The 15,185-nt window shown below is 35.9% G+C and overlaps 1 protein-coding gene and 1 pseudogene across 2 annotated transcripts; both read right to left on the bottom strand.

Moving 5' to 3' along the window:
- Nucleotides 1–551: 551 nt before the first annotated feature.
- LOC143628371 (NADH dehydrogenase [ubiquinone] 1 beta subcomplex subunit 3-B-like) lies at nt 552–857 on the bottom strand. Its single transcript, XM_077097985.1, has one exon. The coding sequence runs from the start codon at nt 855–857 to the stop codon at nt 552–554; it is 306 nt and encodes a 101-aa protein (XP_076954100.1).
- Nucleotides 858–2,143: 1,286 nt separating this feature from the next.
- On the bottom strand, nt 2,144–8,076 carry LOC143628372 (protein STICHEL-like; annotated as a pseudogene). The gene is made up of 6 exons (XR_013152735.1): nt 6,159–8,076; nt 5,074–5,293; nt 4,480–4,979; nt 3,049–3,559; nt 2,650–2,718; nt 2,144–2,248 (listed from the first exon to the last, which is right to left on the bottom strand). The product of XR_013152735.1 is annotated as a protein STICHEL-like (transcript).
- Between the last annotated feature and the right edge of the window lie 7,109 nt (nt 8,077–15,185).

A 15,185-nucleotide genomic window follows, 5' to 3' on the forward strand; every position in this document is an offset into this window, starting at 1 on the left:
ACACATTACACGTTGGTTGATGTGTTAGTCTAAGTCAAAGTATCATGCTTACCAAAACTATCTTGGTTTTGGTTAAAATTTATTAAAATAAACAGCCAGTGTGAATCTTCAAGTAACATAAAATTGTTCGGGATCATTATAAGTCATTGGTATTAATACGTGTTACATGCTAAAATACTATTAACTTAGTGGACAAGTTGTAGCATGGAAATGAAGCTTTGAGATTACTGATGAAGCTTCTATTACCTTAGCAAGAAAGATGTTCAGTTTTCAGTGTAAAATAATTGAAGTTTAATATTTTGTTGTGGCATACCAACCAAGATAGATAGATAGATTGGATTTAAATGTTCCAGCAGCTAAGCTAATGTATGAGTTGAAAGCCATTCCTTCCTAAATCTAAATGTTAGCAAACCATACTACGTATATGAATTCAACAATTCAATATTCAGATTAGTCAACATAAAACATAATAAATCAATTAATCGATAGAGACAATAAAACCCTAGACTAGAATAGAGATAGAAATTGAGGAAGCTGAACCTGTGGCGAAATCAATCAGTGGCGTAGATCTTGTTGTAGGCGAACTCTCCGGCGACGTAGACGCCGAACGCAACGAGGGCGATTCCGAGGCCAGGAGTGGCGTGGCGGAACTGATTGGTCAGCATCGGATGGCTCCTCCACGCGTCACGTCGCCTGAAGAACTCACCCGTCGCTCCCAGTGCCTTCTTCTCCTTTCCCATTTCTCTCTCTCTCTCTCTCTCGCCGATTGATTCACTCACCTCACCTAATAATAATAATAATAATAATAATAATCTCAGGCCCACAGTCACAAACTCATATATAGACGGCCGGCCCATCCTGCTAATATGTAACGTAGATTGGTTGTAGTTTTATTTCTACTCTGTTGTTGAAAAAGATTGTGACAATACCATTGGGCCGGGGATTCACTATAAACTTGTCATGATGGAGCGAACAAGCGCAATTTCTTGAAATCCACATACCATATGTACAAACACACACAAGCACTCATTATGCAAACATATACATACACATATATAGAATAGAGTAACGGTCACGGATACATATATGTGGCTATTGGCCCACTTCAATGAAAATACCCCAAATTAACTATGCTACATTCCCGAGTGTGATTAAATTTTTTCTTAGTGTCTTTAAACAATCACACAATTTTTAAACTGCAAAAAAATACTAAACGATCACGTAACAAAAACAAAAACAAAACCAAACAACAAAAATTACACAGTTAAAAATGCAACTATTAGACACAAATCACGTGGCTGGTGTTCACGTACATTCTTTTTTCTAAAAAGCTGCACGCAACTTACGAACAAACAATAATCATTTGATGTTCATACATACTTTTGAAAAAAAAAATCATATAATCACGCAACGCAACCTATATACAAAAATAACATGTGATGCTAATAGGACCATTTTAAAAAAGAATACATAATCACAAGCAATGTTAAAAGCTACCAAGCAAGAGTTAGACTTGCTGAAATATAAAACGACATGTTTATATATTTTTATTAATTATTTTTAGGCAAAAAGTATTTGTTAAAGAAAAGGTAAGAAAAAACGGCCAGTGTTTCAAATCCTGCCAAGCGCATGCTGTGTCGTATTTATCTTAGATGCATCTAAGAATTGTTAAAAAAAAAGGGTATATGATAACAGTCATTTTGGTATTTTGTTTAGAGCCTGTAAGAAAACAGAATGCAAGAAGAAATCCGTGAATGATTTCAATAAAGAAAGAGATCCATAAATTTGACCAAGTATTAGTAAATTAATAATAACTTGATGAAGACAAAAAACCATTAGTTGGGAGAATGTTAATAACGAAATGCATAATTTCTACATCAGCATCATTATTTAACCAAAAAATGGAGTAAATAAAAAGAATAAAAAGGTAATATTAAGAAGGTCACCAACAGAAGTGCCAGCAATTTGTGCAAGTTACAAGGGAAGTGAAGGGAAGAAAGAATGATCCTTCTTCACCTTTATTGCTCCAACAAAAAGCAGAAATCCCAAATGTTTAGAACTTTACATGTACCTCCCAATCCCATAACAGCTACAAGAACAATAAATTAGAAAATAATTTGACTTGAATTTTTGCTTTTATACATCATCGCCTTCTAGACCTGTACTCTGTCCTTCCTGATTTTCCACACTCCCCGAACAATAAAAATCTCGCACCTCTGCGGGGCCCAACCGGGGTCCCCGGTTTCATCTGTTCCAAACAAAGTTAACAAAAGTAATTCATCACACATATAGAATCCACACACACACACATTCTATTCCGTTTGAAGATTTCTTTTAGAAGTGGCAACAATGACATAGTTGTTCATAAACGGGTCAATTCGGGTTATGGTTATTTACTTATTTCTAACAGGTAAAAGGGGTCAAAGGTAAATACCAAGTGTATTTTAAATGCATAAAAACCTAGAACTATTTTGTTAAACAAAAAACAATACAATTTATGTAATCATATTTGACATGATAATTATTAAATTTAAAAAATTTAGGACAAAACGTGTTTCCGACACGTAAAAATAGCTTGTTTGACCCGATACCCAACCCAATCCACCCATGTTCCATCTCTAATTTGCCAAGAGAGTTTTAAGAGTTTACCTTCCCCCTGCGATTCTGTCTTTGTTCCAACAGAGACAACCACCACGTGCTGGTCCAGACTCGTACCCGCTGCATAAATCAAACCAAAATGAAAGTCAATTTCTATCTTAAAACAAACAAGTCAAATTGGTTGAAAGTCACTGAAAGCCAACATTTAATGCACAAAACCGCGTAACTCATTTTATTCAAATTTATTAAATTAGTTGTGAAACAGTATAACTTTTGCAATCATATTTGGCACACTTAATATGCATAAAATGTTTTAAAACTATCAAAAGAAAGTGTTTTGGTTCGACCAAATCAGACCCAATTTTGACACATTAACCAGCTCGCCTCTAACTTTAAAGTATGTTCTCGAAAATATAAACAGACTTAAAGTAAATGGTATCTTGGGTTTACTTGTTAACGCTTGGTGAGATAGCAATTGGTTCCTTTGAAGTGGGCTTCCCGCCATTGATCTTCAAAAGATTCAATTCACGGGTCAACTCATCTTCCCATTGCTGTTGTGTTGACTCCATTTGACCACTACTTCCGCCATCTTGAGGCAACACTTGATTCCTCTCAGGCTTCAACCGTTGCAATGACCCAGGTGTGCCTTTTTCTGCAGTTTGTAACCATGCGATTTCTAACCGTTGTTCATGTATGATTGATTCTATTCTTTGAACTGGGTTTCTACCTTTTGATGGTTCTAGATTGGAACATTTGTCCATTGAAGTTGTCTTCCTCTAAGTCAAACCTGTTGTCGGCTCCCCGTTATTTAGTTTTGGTTTGTCATCCGTCAGTAATAATATTCTAACCTCTGTGTTGCGACGGAGAACGATCTCAAATGAGTTTGTGATACTGCTAACAAACCTTTCGGCTCTGCTTTTGATATCTTTATCCCTGAAGACTATATAAGCAACAAGGATGCCTGCAAAATGAATACATATATCAAATGTTAACTAGCCTCATATGTACATCATCAAATTTAATAGTTTTTTGCCTTATTTGTGTCGCTTAATGCTTATGAATTGGTTTTTTGGGTTATGTTTATCTCAAAGGGCCAACTCGGTTAAATAACAAAATTTGGCTAAAAAGAAAACTGAGTCAGAAGTAGCCCAAATCCACCAATTTAAATTTTGGATTACTTAATAAAAGGTCTTTTTTTTGTAATCATATTATATCCGTTAAATATGTCAAAATAATGGACAAAAGAAATTTGCCCATTCCAATTTCAGTATGTGTTTGATGCAGCCTCCTATATTGTTTTATTCAAAAAATAAGAATGTAGTTTTGTAATCATGTAAAAAGATTTGGTATTCATGTAGGTCACACATCATGTATTCATGTATATAAAAAGATTTGGAAAAAGTGATTCGATCAACTCAACACACAGCATAGAACTAGGGCTGTAAATTAGCCGAGCCAGGTTGGGCTTGGGCTCATTTATCTTAATGAGCTGGAATGTTGAGCTCGAGCTTGGCACATAAAAAGCCCCAGCCAGCTCGTGGGTCATCCACCCAGCTCATTTATTTAAAATTATTGACAAACTACAAGATTTACACAAATGCACACACTCTAAAATTGGGCTTTAGTTTAACGAGCCAGCTAAACAAGCTAACGAGGGAGCCAACGAGCCAAGCTTACCTTGGCTCGTTTACAAACTGATCCAGGTCGGGTCGGGCCGGGTCGGCTCGTTTACCACCATGCCGATTTCAAGCAAACTTCGAGCAACAAGCTTTTCGAACAGCCCTACGTACAGGTTATCCCTTTTGACCAATTTTACCCAACCCCACTCCATTCTTTTTCGACCTCTAAAATAAACTGAAGTGCATAAAAACTTAAAATTACCTTTATCTTCTGCAACAGACACAAGATTCCCATGAGTATGTAGCAGCTGCCTGAGTGTTTTAGAATGACACTTATCAATACAACGGGCCCAAATATCATCCAATATGTTTGAATTTATGGCATCATCATGACGTGAGACAGACAGATTATCTCCATTGATAAGTTGCCTCATGGGTAGGACTGCATCTTCCAGGCTGTTAATTGAACTTGTGTGATTAGGTTTCAAAGGAGTTGACTTTTGAGGCTCATAGTGCTGAGTATCCACTTTCTGTTTTTGGAAATAGATATCTTTAAAAGTAGCTGACATGCCATCATCAGTTGTTCTTGAGCTTTGTCTTCTACCGCTTCCTAAAGGAGTAGGATCTGATGAAGGGACACAACCAAGCTGTAAAAGGGTTGCGGTGACCATGTTGACCGTTCACTAGAAACTCTTAATTGTTTCTCTGATTCTGAAAGAAGTTTCAAAGCCTGCTTTAATCTTTCCACTTCAGCTTCTGTCACTGGATAATAGTTCACAACCGTTATTAGTACTAAATTTATGTTGTTAATATATAAAATTTGTCCTTATAGTGAATTAAAAATTTAAGAACTTACAGCTTCTACCATCAAAGAACGAGTCACCATATCCGGCTTCAACCACTTGGTATGTTCCAGCAATAATATCCATTATAAGTGTAGCCATTTGAGACATCAAAACCATAGGATCAACTCCCAATTCCATTAATTCTCTGGCCTTTTTAACTGTTTCTGCTGTTTTTGATGACATTGCTAATTCCAGAAGTTTCAATAACTTCTCATCTGATACAACTCCCACCTACAGTACCAAAGAACAAAATAAGAAGTGAACTGGAAACTTAAAAGCATCAAATGCATCAACTTACTATATTAACAATGAACTGAACAAGCACAAACAGAGCATATTCTTGTTCATGTTCATGTTCATGTTCGTTTAACTTCAAAAGAACAAACAATCGAACACGAACAATCAAATGAGCAAGGTTTTCTTGTTCGTGTTCATGTCCGTTTATGTTTGTACATTAACAGCGTCAAAGAACAGTTCACGAATGTAAACGAACAAACATAACTGACCGTAGATGAACAAGCATAGCTTAGCTAAAGCAACTACAAGTAAATTTGAACAACAATGTGTCATTGTGTTCATGTGTTGGGCCTAAAAAGTTATTAAAACTAGACTAAATTGTAATAGACCTACTTAAAACAAACGTAAACTAACGAACTTGATGAACGAACGTAAACGAACATAAATAAACCAACGACGCTTTTTTTCATGTTTCCCTGCTTAACTAAATGAGCAAATTTTTTGTTCATGTTTGCCCGCTTATTAAATAAAAAAACTTACAAACTTCCCGCCAAACGGTTCACTAACATTCGGTTAGTTTACAGACCTAAATATATGAATAAATTTGTGCTATATTTTATATCTAAGGTAAAATAAATGATAAAACCTCCTGATTTATTAAAAAAAGTATATTATTAGTGAAATTATCAATTTTGTAATCATATTTGACACACTAATTGTCTAAAAATTTGACACACTAATTATAAAAGATTTGACAAAAACATGTTTCCAACCCACCCATTTTGTCATCAATAATTCCCTATTTACAATAAAAAAAGGAGATAAACTATACTATATATGACAAGTTCAGGAAACTCACAAGTTCATTCACCAGATCAGTAGTGATTCGTTTGCCTAACAAACTTAACTGATCCAACATAGTTTCAGCATCCCGAAGTGAACCCTCAACATTCAAAGCAATCAAATCCAAAGCATCTTCCTCAACATCTAAATTCTCCTCTTCTGATATTCTCTTCAATTTATTAACTATCTCACTCTCTTTAATCTTATTAAAAAGATACTTTTGGCACCGCGACAAAACAGCACGCGGTACATTATCAAAATCAGTGGTTATAAAGATGAACACAACACCTAAAGGTGGTTCTTCAAGAAACTTCTGGAACGCCAACCATAACTTAGATGGTAATAAATGACATTCATCAATAACATAAACATCATGCCTAATAAAGGTCGATGAAGAACCACCCATCTGCAGTTTCTTCATCAAAAACCTAACTTTATCAATCCCAGTCTTATTGGACCCGTCCATTTCGGTTATGGCCCGACTCTTGCCTGAAATAAACCCGTCACACTCTGTGCAAACCCCACAAGGTTTCATGTCCCCAGCGGTGAGGCAATTTAACGCAGCAGCAAAAACCCTAGCTGTTGATGTTTTCCCAGTGCCACGTGGACCTTGAAAAAGATAAATTGGAGCAATTCTACCTCTAATTATAGAGTTTACAAGGGATAAGACCACAACATTTTGGTCAACTATATCTTCAAAGAACATTGGCTTATATTTATAGCTAAAGCAGTTCATATTATCAACAAGAGATGAAGGTGAATCCCCTTCTGTTTCCTGATTTACAGCTACTAGCTCCAACCCATGTTGACTATTGTAGCTTGTTGACCATCTTCTTCCGTCTAACCGACTCAAAGCTTCCAACTCAAGCTCATCATCCGTCCCGATAGAAGAACGGTCTCTGCTTTCGTCTCCATTTGTAAGCAATGGAACATGAGAAGTCTTACGCACGTGTGTGTGCCTCTTCTTGTTGTAACCACCCGTAGTCAAACTATGGTGCCGTCTATGATAACTGGCCTGACTCCCACATAACAAGCTGCTTCCTTTTCGCCTTAACGTATCCGAAAACGACGGAGAATAACAACTGCCACACCCGCCACGTTTCGGGGTGCTTTTCTTGGAAGACGACCAGTAACACGGAATCCCACACCCCTGGCGACCTGGTACACCTAACTGATCATCATCATCATCTTCATCATCATCACCATCGATTCCATTGTTCAAAGATCCAGTCATCCCATCCCATGATCCAACCCAATACTTATTATTAATCGAGCTTGTGGACAACGCAGGGGTGCTATAACAGTAAGACGAATCGTCTCTCCTACTATTATCTCGTTTCAATTTATCCAATCCAAACCTAGACAGCAACGGTGATGTTCCCCGAACCCCCTTTCAAAACCAAATCATCCGAATTACCATCATCATGATCATAGAGTTTCAAAGCAGCAGCCGAATGCCTCACATTCCTTTTAGCCCTAATTGGCGGCGCAGGGCGATTAAGCATCTTCGAAGTCGAGGACAGCGCATACCTATCATCATCATCAGCAGCAGCGATTCGCGCATCACTTAAACTATCATCCACACTCTCCTCTCCGTCACCGATTCCTTCATCGGCATTACTTCTCCTCTGGCTCCCGGATCTGTGTGTTGTTCTCCAATTGTACAGAAACACCTTCTTCTCCTTCCTCCTATTATTGTTACTACCAGTAGCACTGGCATTGCAATTACTGCTGTCAGTCTCAGCCTCAGCAGCAGCAAAGTTGTTGTTGATGTAAATGTGATTATAATGGCTGTTATTAGTGGTGACTGGGGATCTGGATGACGTGAGCAGGCATGAGGAAGTGGTGCCGGGATCTCGTAAGGCACGGGTAGCTTTGGTTAACTCCTTCTTCAGATGCAGGTTGCTGGGATCAATGAGGCTGCTCCGAGACATTGCAGATCCGAGATATGTTAGTTAGGGTTTGGGTGAAATGAGAAGCATCGAATGATTTCAACTTTCAAGTCAAGTGAAGTGGTTCAAAAGGCTGTACTTCTTTTCTTCTCATTTCCTGACAACTATTAGTTACTCAAAGTTATGAGTTAATAATACCACCAGTTGTCTTTCATTTGATAATAAATGAATACTTTTTTTCCTACTCTTTTCAATTAATGTTCATTTATTATTTGTTTTCTTTATAATTAATAAATTTCTCAATGTTTATTTACGTCTGAGAGTTCTGTTCTTATGATGATAATCGGCAGTATGGTTTTTTGAGGAACGCTCAAGTCAAACTTTGAAGTCAACGTAGCTCCAGTTAATTCAACATACCTTGGCCAAATTGTGGCATCAGGGTTCTTTAAATTTAGAGAGTGTGATAGCCTAAAAACAAAAAACTCGTCGTTCTCTCTCTCTCTCTATATATATATCTATATATATACACACACATTATCTAATCTATTTAATGATGAGTACGGGACTTGGACCCACCTTTTAAAAGAAAACAATGCACCACTTTGAAAGTTAGATACAAGTATACATACACAAAAGACCATTTGGTTTTTAATTACAAACTAGTGTCTAGGACCTGTGTTTTGTGACGGAATCGTTAAACCGAACGTAAAAATATATAGCATGTTCTGACAAACCGTCAAACCAAATAAAAAATAGACGTTAAATTGTTGAACTATGCATATGCGGGATGGTAACTCACTATTTAAGCAAGGTTGAATTAATATACCTTAAAATCATAATAGTTGAATGAATTTGCAAAGTATAAGGTTTATTGAAGCTAGAAGTAAACCATATAGGCTATATTACATTATTACTAAAAAAGAAAAGTATATTAGATGCGATACAAGTTAGTACATTAAACAATTGAATTTGTATAATGGCTATTTTGTACTATTACCGATACTCTAAAAAAAGAAAACTAAAATATAGCACTTGCAATAAATAAATGGGTCAATAGGTCATAGTGACTGCATGGTGTGCAGTACAATATATGACAAGTTGCATAATATACTACAAATTATTTTATAAAATGATCATTATATGACAAATTTATTGTTGCACTCGGTCTGCTCAAGACACATATTATTATTGATGTGGTTAGTACGTTATAATTCAAGTCGGGTCATACCCAATAACAAGCTAGACAAATACCAATAATATTTGTTTATATATGATATGATCATATCAAATAAATATTAACACTTGCGTTATTTGGAACGAGGTTTCTAAATACATTGTACTTGTGAAATGAATAGATCATATGGATGGATGATTTATACTTTGAAAGAGACCATTCCATAGTGTTATTTAAGATGGTTAAAAAACAATGTGTGAAAATGGTTACCTAGCTTGTTGCCTATATTGTGTTACATTTATAAGTAATAAGTTTTATAACACAGATATATAAATGGAAAGTTTGAAAAAAAAAAAATAATAATAACAAGGAAGGGAGCCCCCCCCCCTCTCTCTCTTTCTCTCTTATTATTTTCAAATGTTAGTGGGTATGCAAGTCTTCTAAGTGGTCAATTGGGGTGGCACCTTGAAGACATCCAACTCTCTTCCTTTCTCTCATTAGTTTTACAAGTAACAAAAAAAAAAAAAAAAAAAACTCCTCCTCCTCTCCTTTCTTCTTGAATTCGGCCAAAACAAAAGGAAACAAGGAGGTGGTTTACAAGTGAAAATCCTAGCTAGATAAGGTGTATTGTCGGGAGCTTGGGGTATACAAGCTTGAGGAACTCCTCCTTTGAAGTTCTAGCCTACCATTCATCATCTCTTTCACTTTTCCTTGGTTTTGAAAGGGAGTCTTAACATGCATGGACTTATAGTGACATGCATATGTTTGTTAGTATGTATTTCGTATATGGATCCGAGATTGGGTTTTGCATGTATAAAATTGGTTTTATACACCTTAAATTAACAAGATTTAAATCCTTATTCCGCTGCGTTTTTCATAAAAATGGGATTTTATGACTTTGATAATCTTGTAAAAACCCAACAATGGCATCAAGAGCCGCTTATACGGATGTATGCTTCATTAGACCCAAAAAATTTTGGGTTTATGGTGGGTTTTACCATTTGGCCAAAAATTTTAGGGATTTTGGTTACCCCATGGTTTTTCAAGATTATACTTTACATGCATGTGGAAAACTTGAAAAACTAGGCCATTTGGATGATTGCTTATTTTGTTTGGACAAAACCCGAAAACTTTCGGTTTGATTTGTTTAGGCCGAAAGTTTCAAGGGGAAAGGGGAACCATTTTTGGTGTTGTGTTATTGCATATTTGGATGTGTAATGGATGTTCATAACCTAGCCATGACCTTGTGTTTGGTTGAATGTTTGTGTTGATGTGTTTGTTCATTCAAGTGGTTGTTTGTTCATTCGATATGGTTATAATATTTTATTTGGGTTTGTAATTTATTTATTTATTTCATTTGGTTTGTAATATTAAGTAGATTAGATGCATTTCTTTTACTAGAAAAAAATTGTATTAGGATATAATTTTGTAAAAGGAGATGCAAGGAAGGAAGCCCAAATAAAATGAAGGAGACCACAACACGGAGTGAACACTTGGAGCATTTGGATGCGGGATCAAGTGGGAGTTCACCGACATAAGCATATGTCCTTTTAGGTCCCTTAGGAGAGACTTTTTTGGCACACTTGTTTCGGTCAACAAGTGTAGTCAAAATTAGGAGGCTAAGGTTATGAACTTGTGGTTGTATGTTTTATGCTTGTTTGGTTGTTTTACTTTTGTTTGTGCTATTTCAATATGGATTGTTAAACTCTTAAAATCAACAAATAGCATAAAATTGGTTCCTTAGAAATCGTTAGGTAATAAAATTGGTTTTATTAAAGGCTAATGATTTCACAATAAAATGAGTTTTATTAATAGGAACTATGAAAATGGGTTTTTCAACTAAGTACCATACATTTGAATGCATGCAAATGAAAGGTATATAAATTGTTTTCCAACCTAGAATTTAGAAAACGAAAATCCCTTTTATAAAATAAGTTGAACACCATCCTTTTATACAACACTCAAATCACTTGGGAACTCGGTATGGGATAAAAGTCACCTAACCATGTTGGAGGAAACTTGTGAGTTTGAGGTGGGTTTACCATATTTGTGGGATAAAGGTCACCTAACCACTTGTATGTGTAAACTCACATGTGTGTATAAGTAGGACGACTTAATTTGGAAACCATGTGAATAAGGTCACCGAAGCATGGTGTACAATGGTGTTGATGGGATTAAACATTGTAACGCCTGTAAATTTCGTCAATCGGCTCGATCATTTATAAATGTTTGTTTAAAAGCCGGGGTTTCATCTTCCTAACTTAGAGCCTTGTAATACGTTTTAAAAGCCCATACATCCATCTTTTTACTCAAGACAGACATCAACTCTCATAAGTGGGTATGCAAGTCTTCTAAGTGGTCAATTGGGGTGGCACCTTGAAGACATCCAACTCTCTTCCTTTCTCTCATTAGTTTTACAAGTAACAAAAAAAAAAAAAAAAAAAACTCCTCCTCCTCTCCTTTCTTCTTGAATTCGGCCAAAACAAAAGGAAACAAGGAGGTGGTTTACAAGTGAAAATCCTAGCTAGATAAGGTGTATTGTCGGGAGCTTGGGGTATACAAGCTTGAGGAACTCCTCCTTTGAAGTTCTAGCCTACCATTCATCATCTCTTTCACTTTTCCTTGGTTTTGAAAGGGAGTCTTAACATGCATGGACTTATAGTGACATGCATATGTTTGTTAGTATGTATTTCGTATATGGATCCGAGATTGGGTTTTGCATGTATAAAATTGGTTTTATACACCTCAAATTAACAAGATTTAAATCCTTATTCCGCTGCGTTTTTCATAAAAATGGGATTTTATGACTTTGATAATCTTGTAAAAACCCAACAATGGCATCAAGAGCCGCTTATACGGATGTATGCTTCATTAGACCCAAAAATTTTTGGGTTTATGGTGGGTTTTACCATTTGGCCAAAAATTTTAGGGATTTTGGTTACCCCATGGTTTTTCAAGATTATACTTTACATGCATGTGGAAAACTTGAAAAACTAGGCCATTTGGATGATTGCTTATTTTGTTTGGACAAAACCCGAAAACTTTCGGTTTGATTTGTTTAGGCCGAAAGTTTCAAGGGGAAAGGGGAACCATTTTTGGTCTTGTGTTATTGCATATTTGGATGTGTAATGGATGTTCATAACCTAGCCATGACCTTGTGTTTGGTTGAATGTTTGTGTTGATGTGTTTGTTCATTCAAGTGGTTGTTTGTTCATTCGATATGGTTGTAATATTTTATTTGGGTTTGTAATTTATTTATTTATTTCATTTGGTTTGTAATATTAAGTAGATTAGATGCATTTCTTTTACTAGAAAAAAATTGTATTAGGATATAATTTTGTAAAAGGAGATGCAAGGAAGGAAGCCCAAATAAAATGAAGGAGACCACAACACGGAGTGAACACTTGGAGCATTTGGATGCGGGATCAAGTGGGAGTTCACCGACATAAGCATATGTCCTTTTAGGTCCCTTAGGAGAGACTTTTTTGGCACACTTGTTTCGGTCAACAAGTTTAGTCAAAATTAGGAGGCTAAGGTTATGAACTTGTGGTTGTATGTTTTATGCTTGTTTGGTTGTTTTACTTTTGTTTGTGCTATTTCAATATGGATTGTTAAACTCTTAAAATCAACAACTAGCATAAAATTGGTTCCTTAGAAATCGTTAGGTAATAAAATTGGTTTTATTAAAGGCTAATGATTTCACAATAAAATGAGTTTTATTAATAGGAACTATGAAAATGGGTTTTTCAACTAAGTACCATACATTTGAATGCATGCAAATGAAAGGTATATAAATTGTTTTCCAACCTAGAATTTAGAAAACGAAAATCCCTTTTATAAAATAAGTTGAACACCATCCTTTTATACAACACTCAAATCACTTGGGAACTCGGTATGGGATAAAGGTCACCTAACCATGTTGGAGGAAACTTGTGAGTTTGAGGTGGGTTTACCATATTTGTGGGATAAAGGTCACCTAACCACTTGTATGTGTAAACTCACATGTGTGTATAAGTAGGACGACTTAAATTGGAAACCATGTGAATAAGGTCACCGAAGCATGGTGTACAATGGTGTTGATGGGATTAAACATTGTAACGCCTGTAAATTTCGTCAATCGGCTCGATCATTTATAAATGTTTGTTTAAAAGCCGGGGTTTCATCTTCCTAACTTAGAGCCTTGTAATACGTTTTAAAAGCCCATACATCCATCTTTTTACTCAAGACAGACATCAACTCTCATAATTTGAAGGACTATATTTGTATGTAACAACCGCTAATCTTCTTTTGGCAGCATGCACGGTTGTGGAGTTTGTGAAATAATCGGGATTTGATCTTACAACTTGAGGGGCTTCTTGTGGTAATCTTAAAAGTCCTATTAATAAGTTTTAGGAATAAGTTATATCCAATTGCAAGTTGGAGGGCCAAAGTGTAACAGTTTTATATTTTACTCTTCCTTCCCTCTTACCTCAGTCCGATCGGTCTCTGGTGCAGCCTCTATCTCATTTTTTTTGTGCCACTTCAAGCATGTTCTAGCCCTCTCCCGACTAATTAAAGGTTAGTATTATGTCAATGAAGGTCTTTTTCACCATTAAACCCCTTATTGAACCCTAGAGATGTCATAAACGTGTTATGGTTTGAGTTTTGATTAAAATAGTTGCTGATAGATTCGTACTCGTTTATTGTTTGGTCTGTAACTTGATGAAAATTGATTATTTTTGATCTATTCTTGATTCCATGATGTTCTAATTTGAGTCTAGTTTCCAGAAAGGTATAATTTGTAATTTTTGGACGAGATTTGAATGGTTTTTATAATTTTATAAAATTGTGTGTCAAAGCTGATGCGGGGTGGCGGATTCTGGTCTGTCTTCCCGACAGCATAACTCTTTTTTGAAAAGTCCAAATTGGTTGGTTCCACTTCTGGAACTTCATATTTTGAGTTAGAATTAAAGCCCAATTGGAATCGCTTAACTTGTTTTGGTAATGATTTTTAAACAAATAAAACAATTTTGTTGCGCATTGAAATAGCTGCACGTACCTTTCTGTCTTAGAGGAATTTTATGATTTTTGTGTGCACTAGAAAATTATAATAAAAATATTTTTATAAACCTAAGACATTTATTCAACTCTGGTAAAAATTTCATAATTTATTTGCATGCTAAAATCTGCATGTAAATAAAACCATGGTAGAACGCCTCATAGGATAAACGAGTCGGTTCAGTTCCATTAGTAATCTTTGCGTGTAATCCGACAGGCGTTTGAGTCGTGGGAATACTTAGGGATTCACTAGCTCGTTGTGATTGTGTGCCTCGTATCAGGTGAGTTCATGATGCCCATTTTTAACTCTTTTTACGTTTTGGGCTGGCATACACACTCAATTTCAATTTTACCCGATTTTATTCGTTAAAACAATTTGAAGGACATTGTATAGCCTTGTTATTGTTTGTGCATTTATTAAACCAGGTGTGGATTATATTCTATGCCTTAGGATATTTTAGACTCGTTTGGTCATAAATTCCTTAAGGTTATATATATTGTTTATGGTCTAGACTCGAGGATGTTATTAGGCTGGTGTTAATTGTATACGAGTAGACCTACTTACTCTAGTTCATATTTCGGACTGAATATTATATATTACCTTATCACCTACGATTGTTGATATTATTTAGTTCCTTATGACTAATAATTATGTGAGTAGGCTTATTGATTTGTGTGTGCATGGTGATTACGGCCGGGTCAAATATATTACTCGGGTTTTCAAATCCCGTGGTGGAGAGGCCCGTGTGGCGTGATCATCATTAAGGCGGGTTAAATATATTACTCGAGTTTTAAAATCCCGTGGTGGAGAGGCCCGCCATATGTTAAACCGTGATCGGGTCAAATATATTACTCGGTTATACCCGTGGTGGAGAGGCCCGTATCACGTGTTTGGATGTGTAAGCCGTGACCGAGTCAAATATATTACTCGGGGTATGAC

The sequence above is a fragment of the Bidens hawaiensis genome, unplaced genomic scaffold (assembly GCF_021521415.1).
Source record: "Bidens hawaiensis isolate Kalapana, Puna unplaced genomic scaffold, B.hawaiensis_p1.1 tig00004931_1, whole genome shotgun sequence".
NCBI classification, from domain to species: domain Eukaryota; kingdom Viridiplantae; phylum Streptophyta; class Magnoliopsida; order Asterales; family Asteraceae; genus Bidens; species Bidens hawaiensis.

Coding starts and splice junctions, on each gene's coding strand:
- LOC143628371 (XM_077097985.1), bottom strand. CDS start 857: ATGGGCCGGCCGTCTATATATGAGTTTGTGACTGTGGGCCTGAGATTA.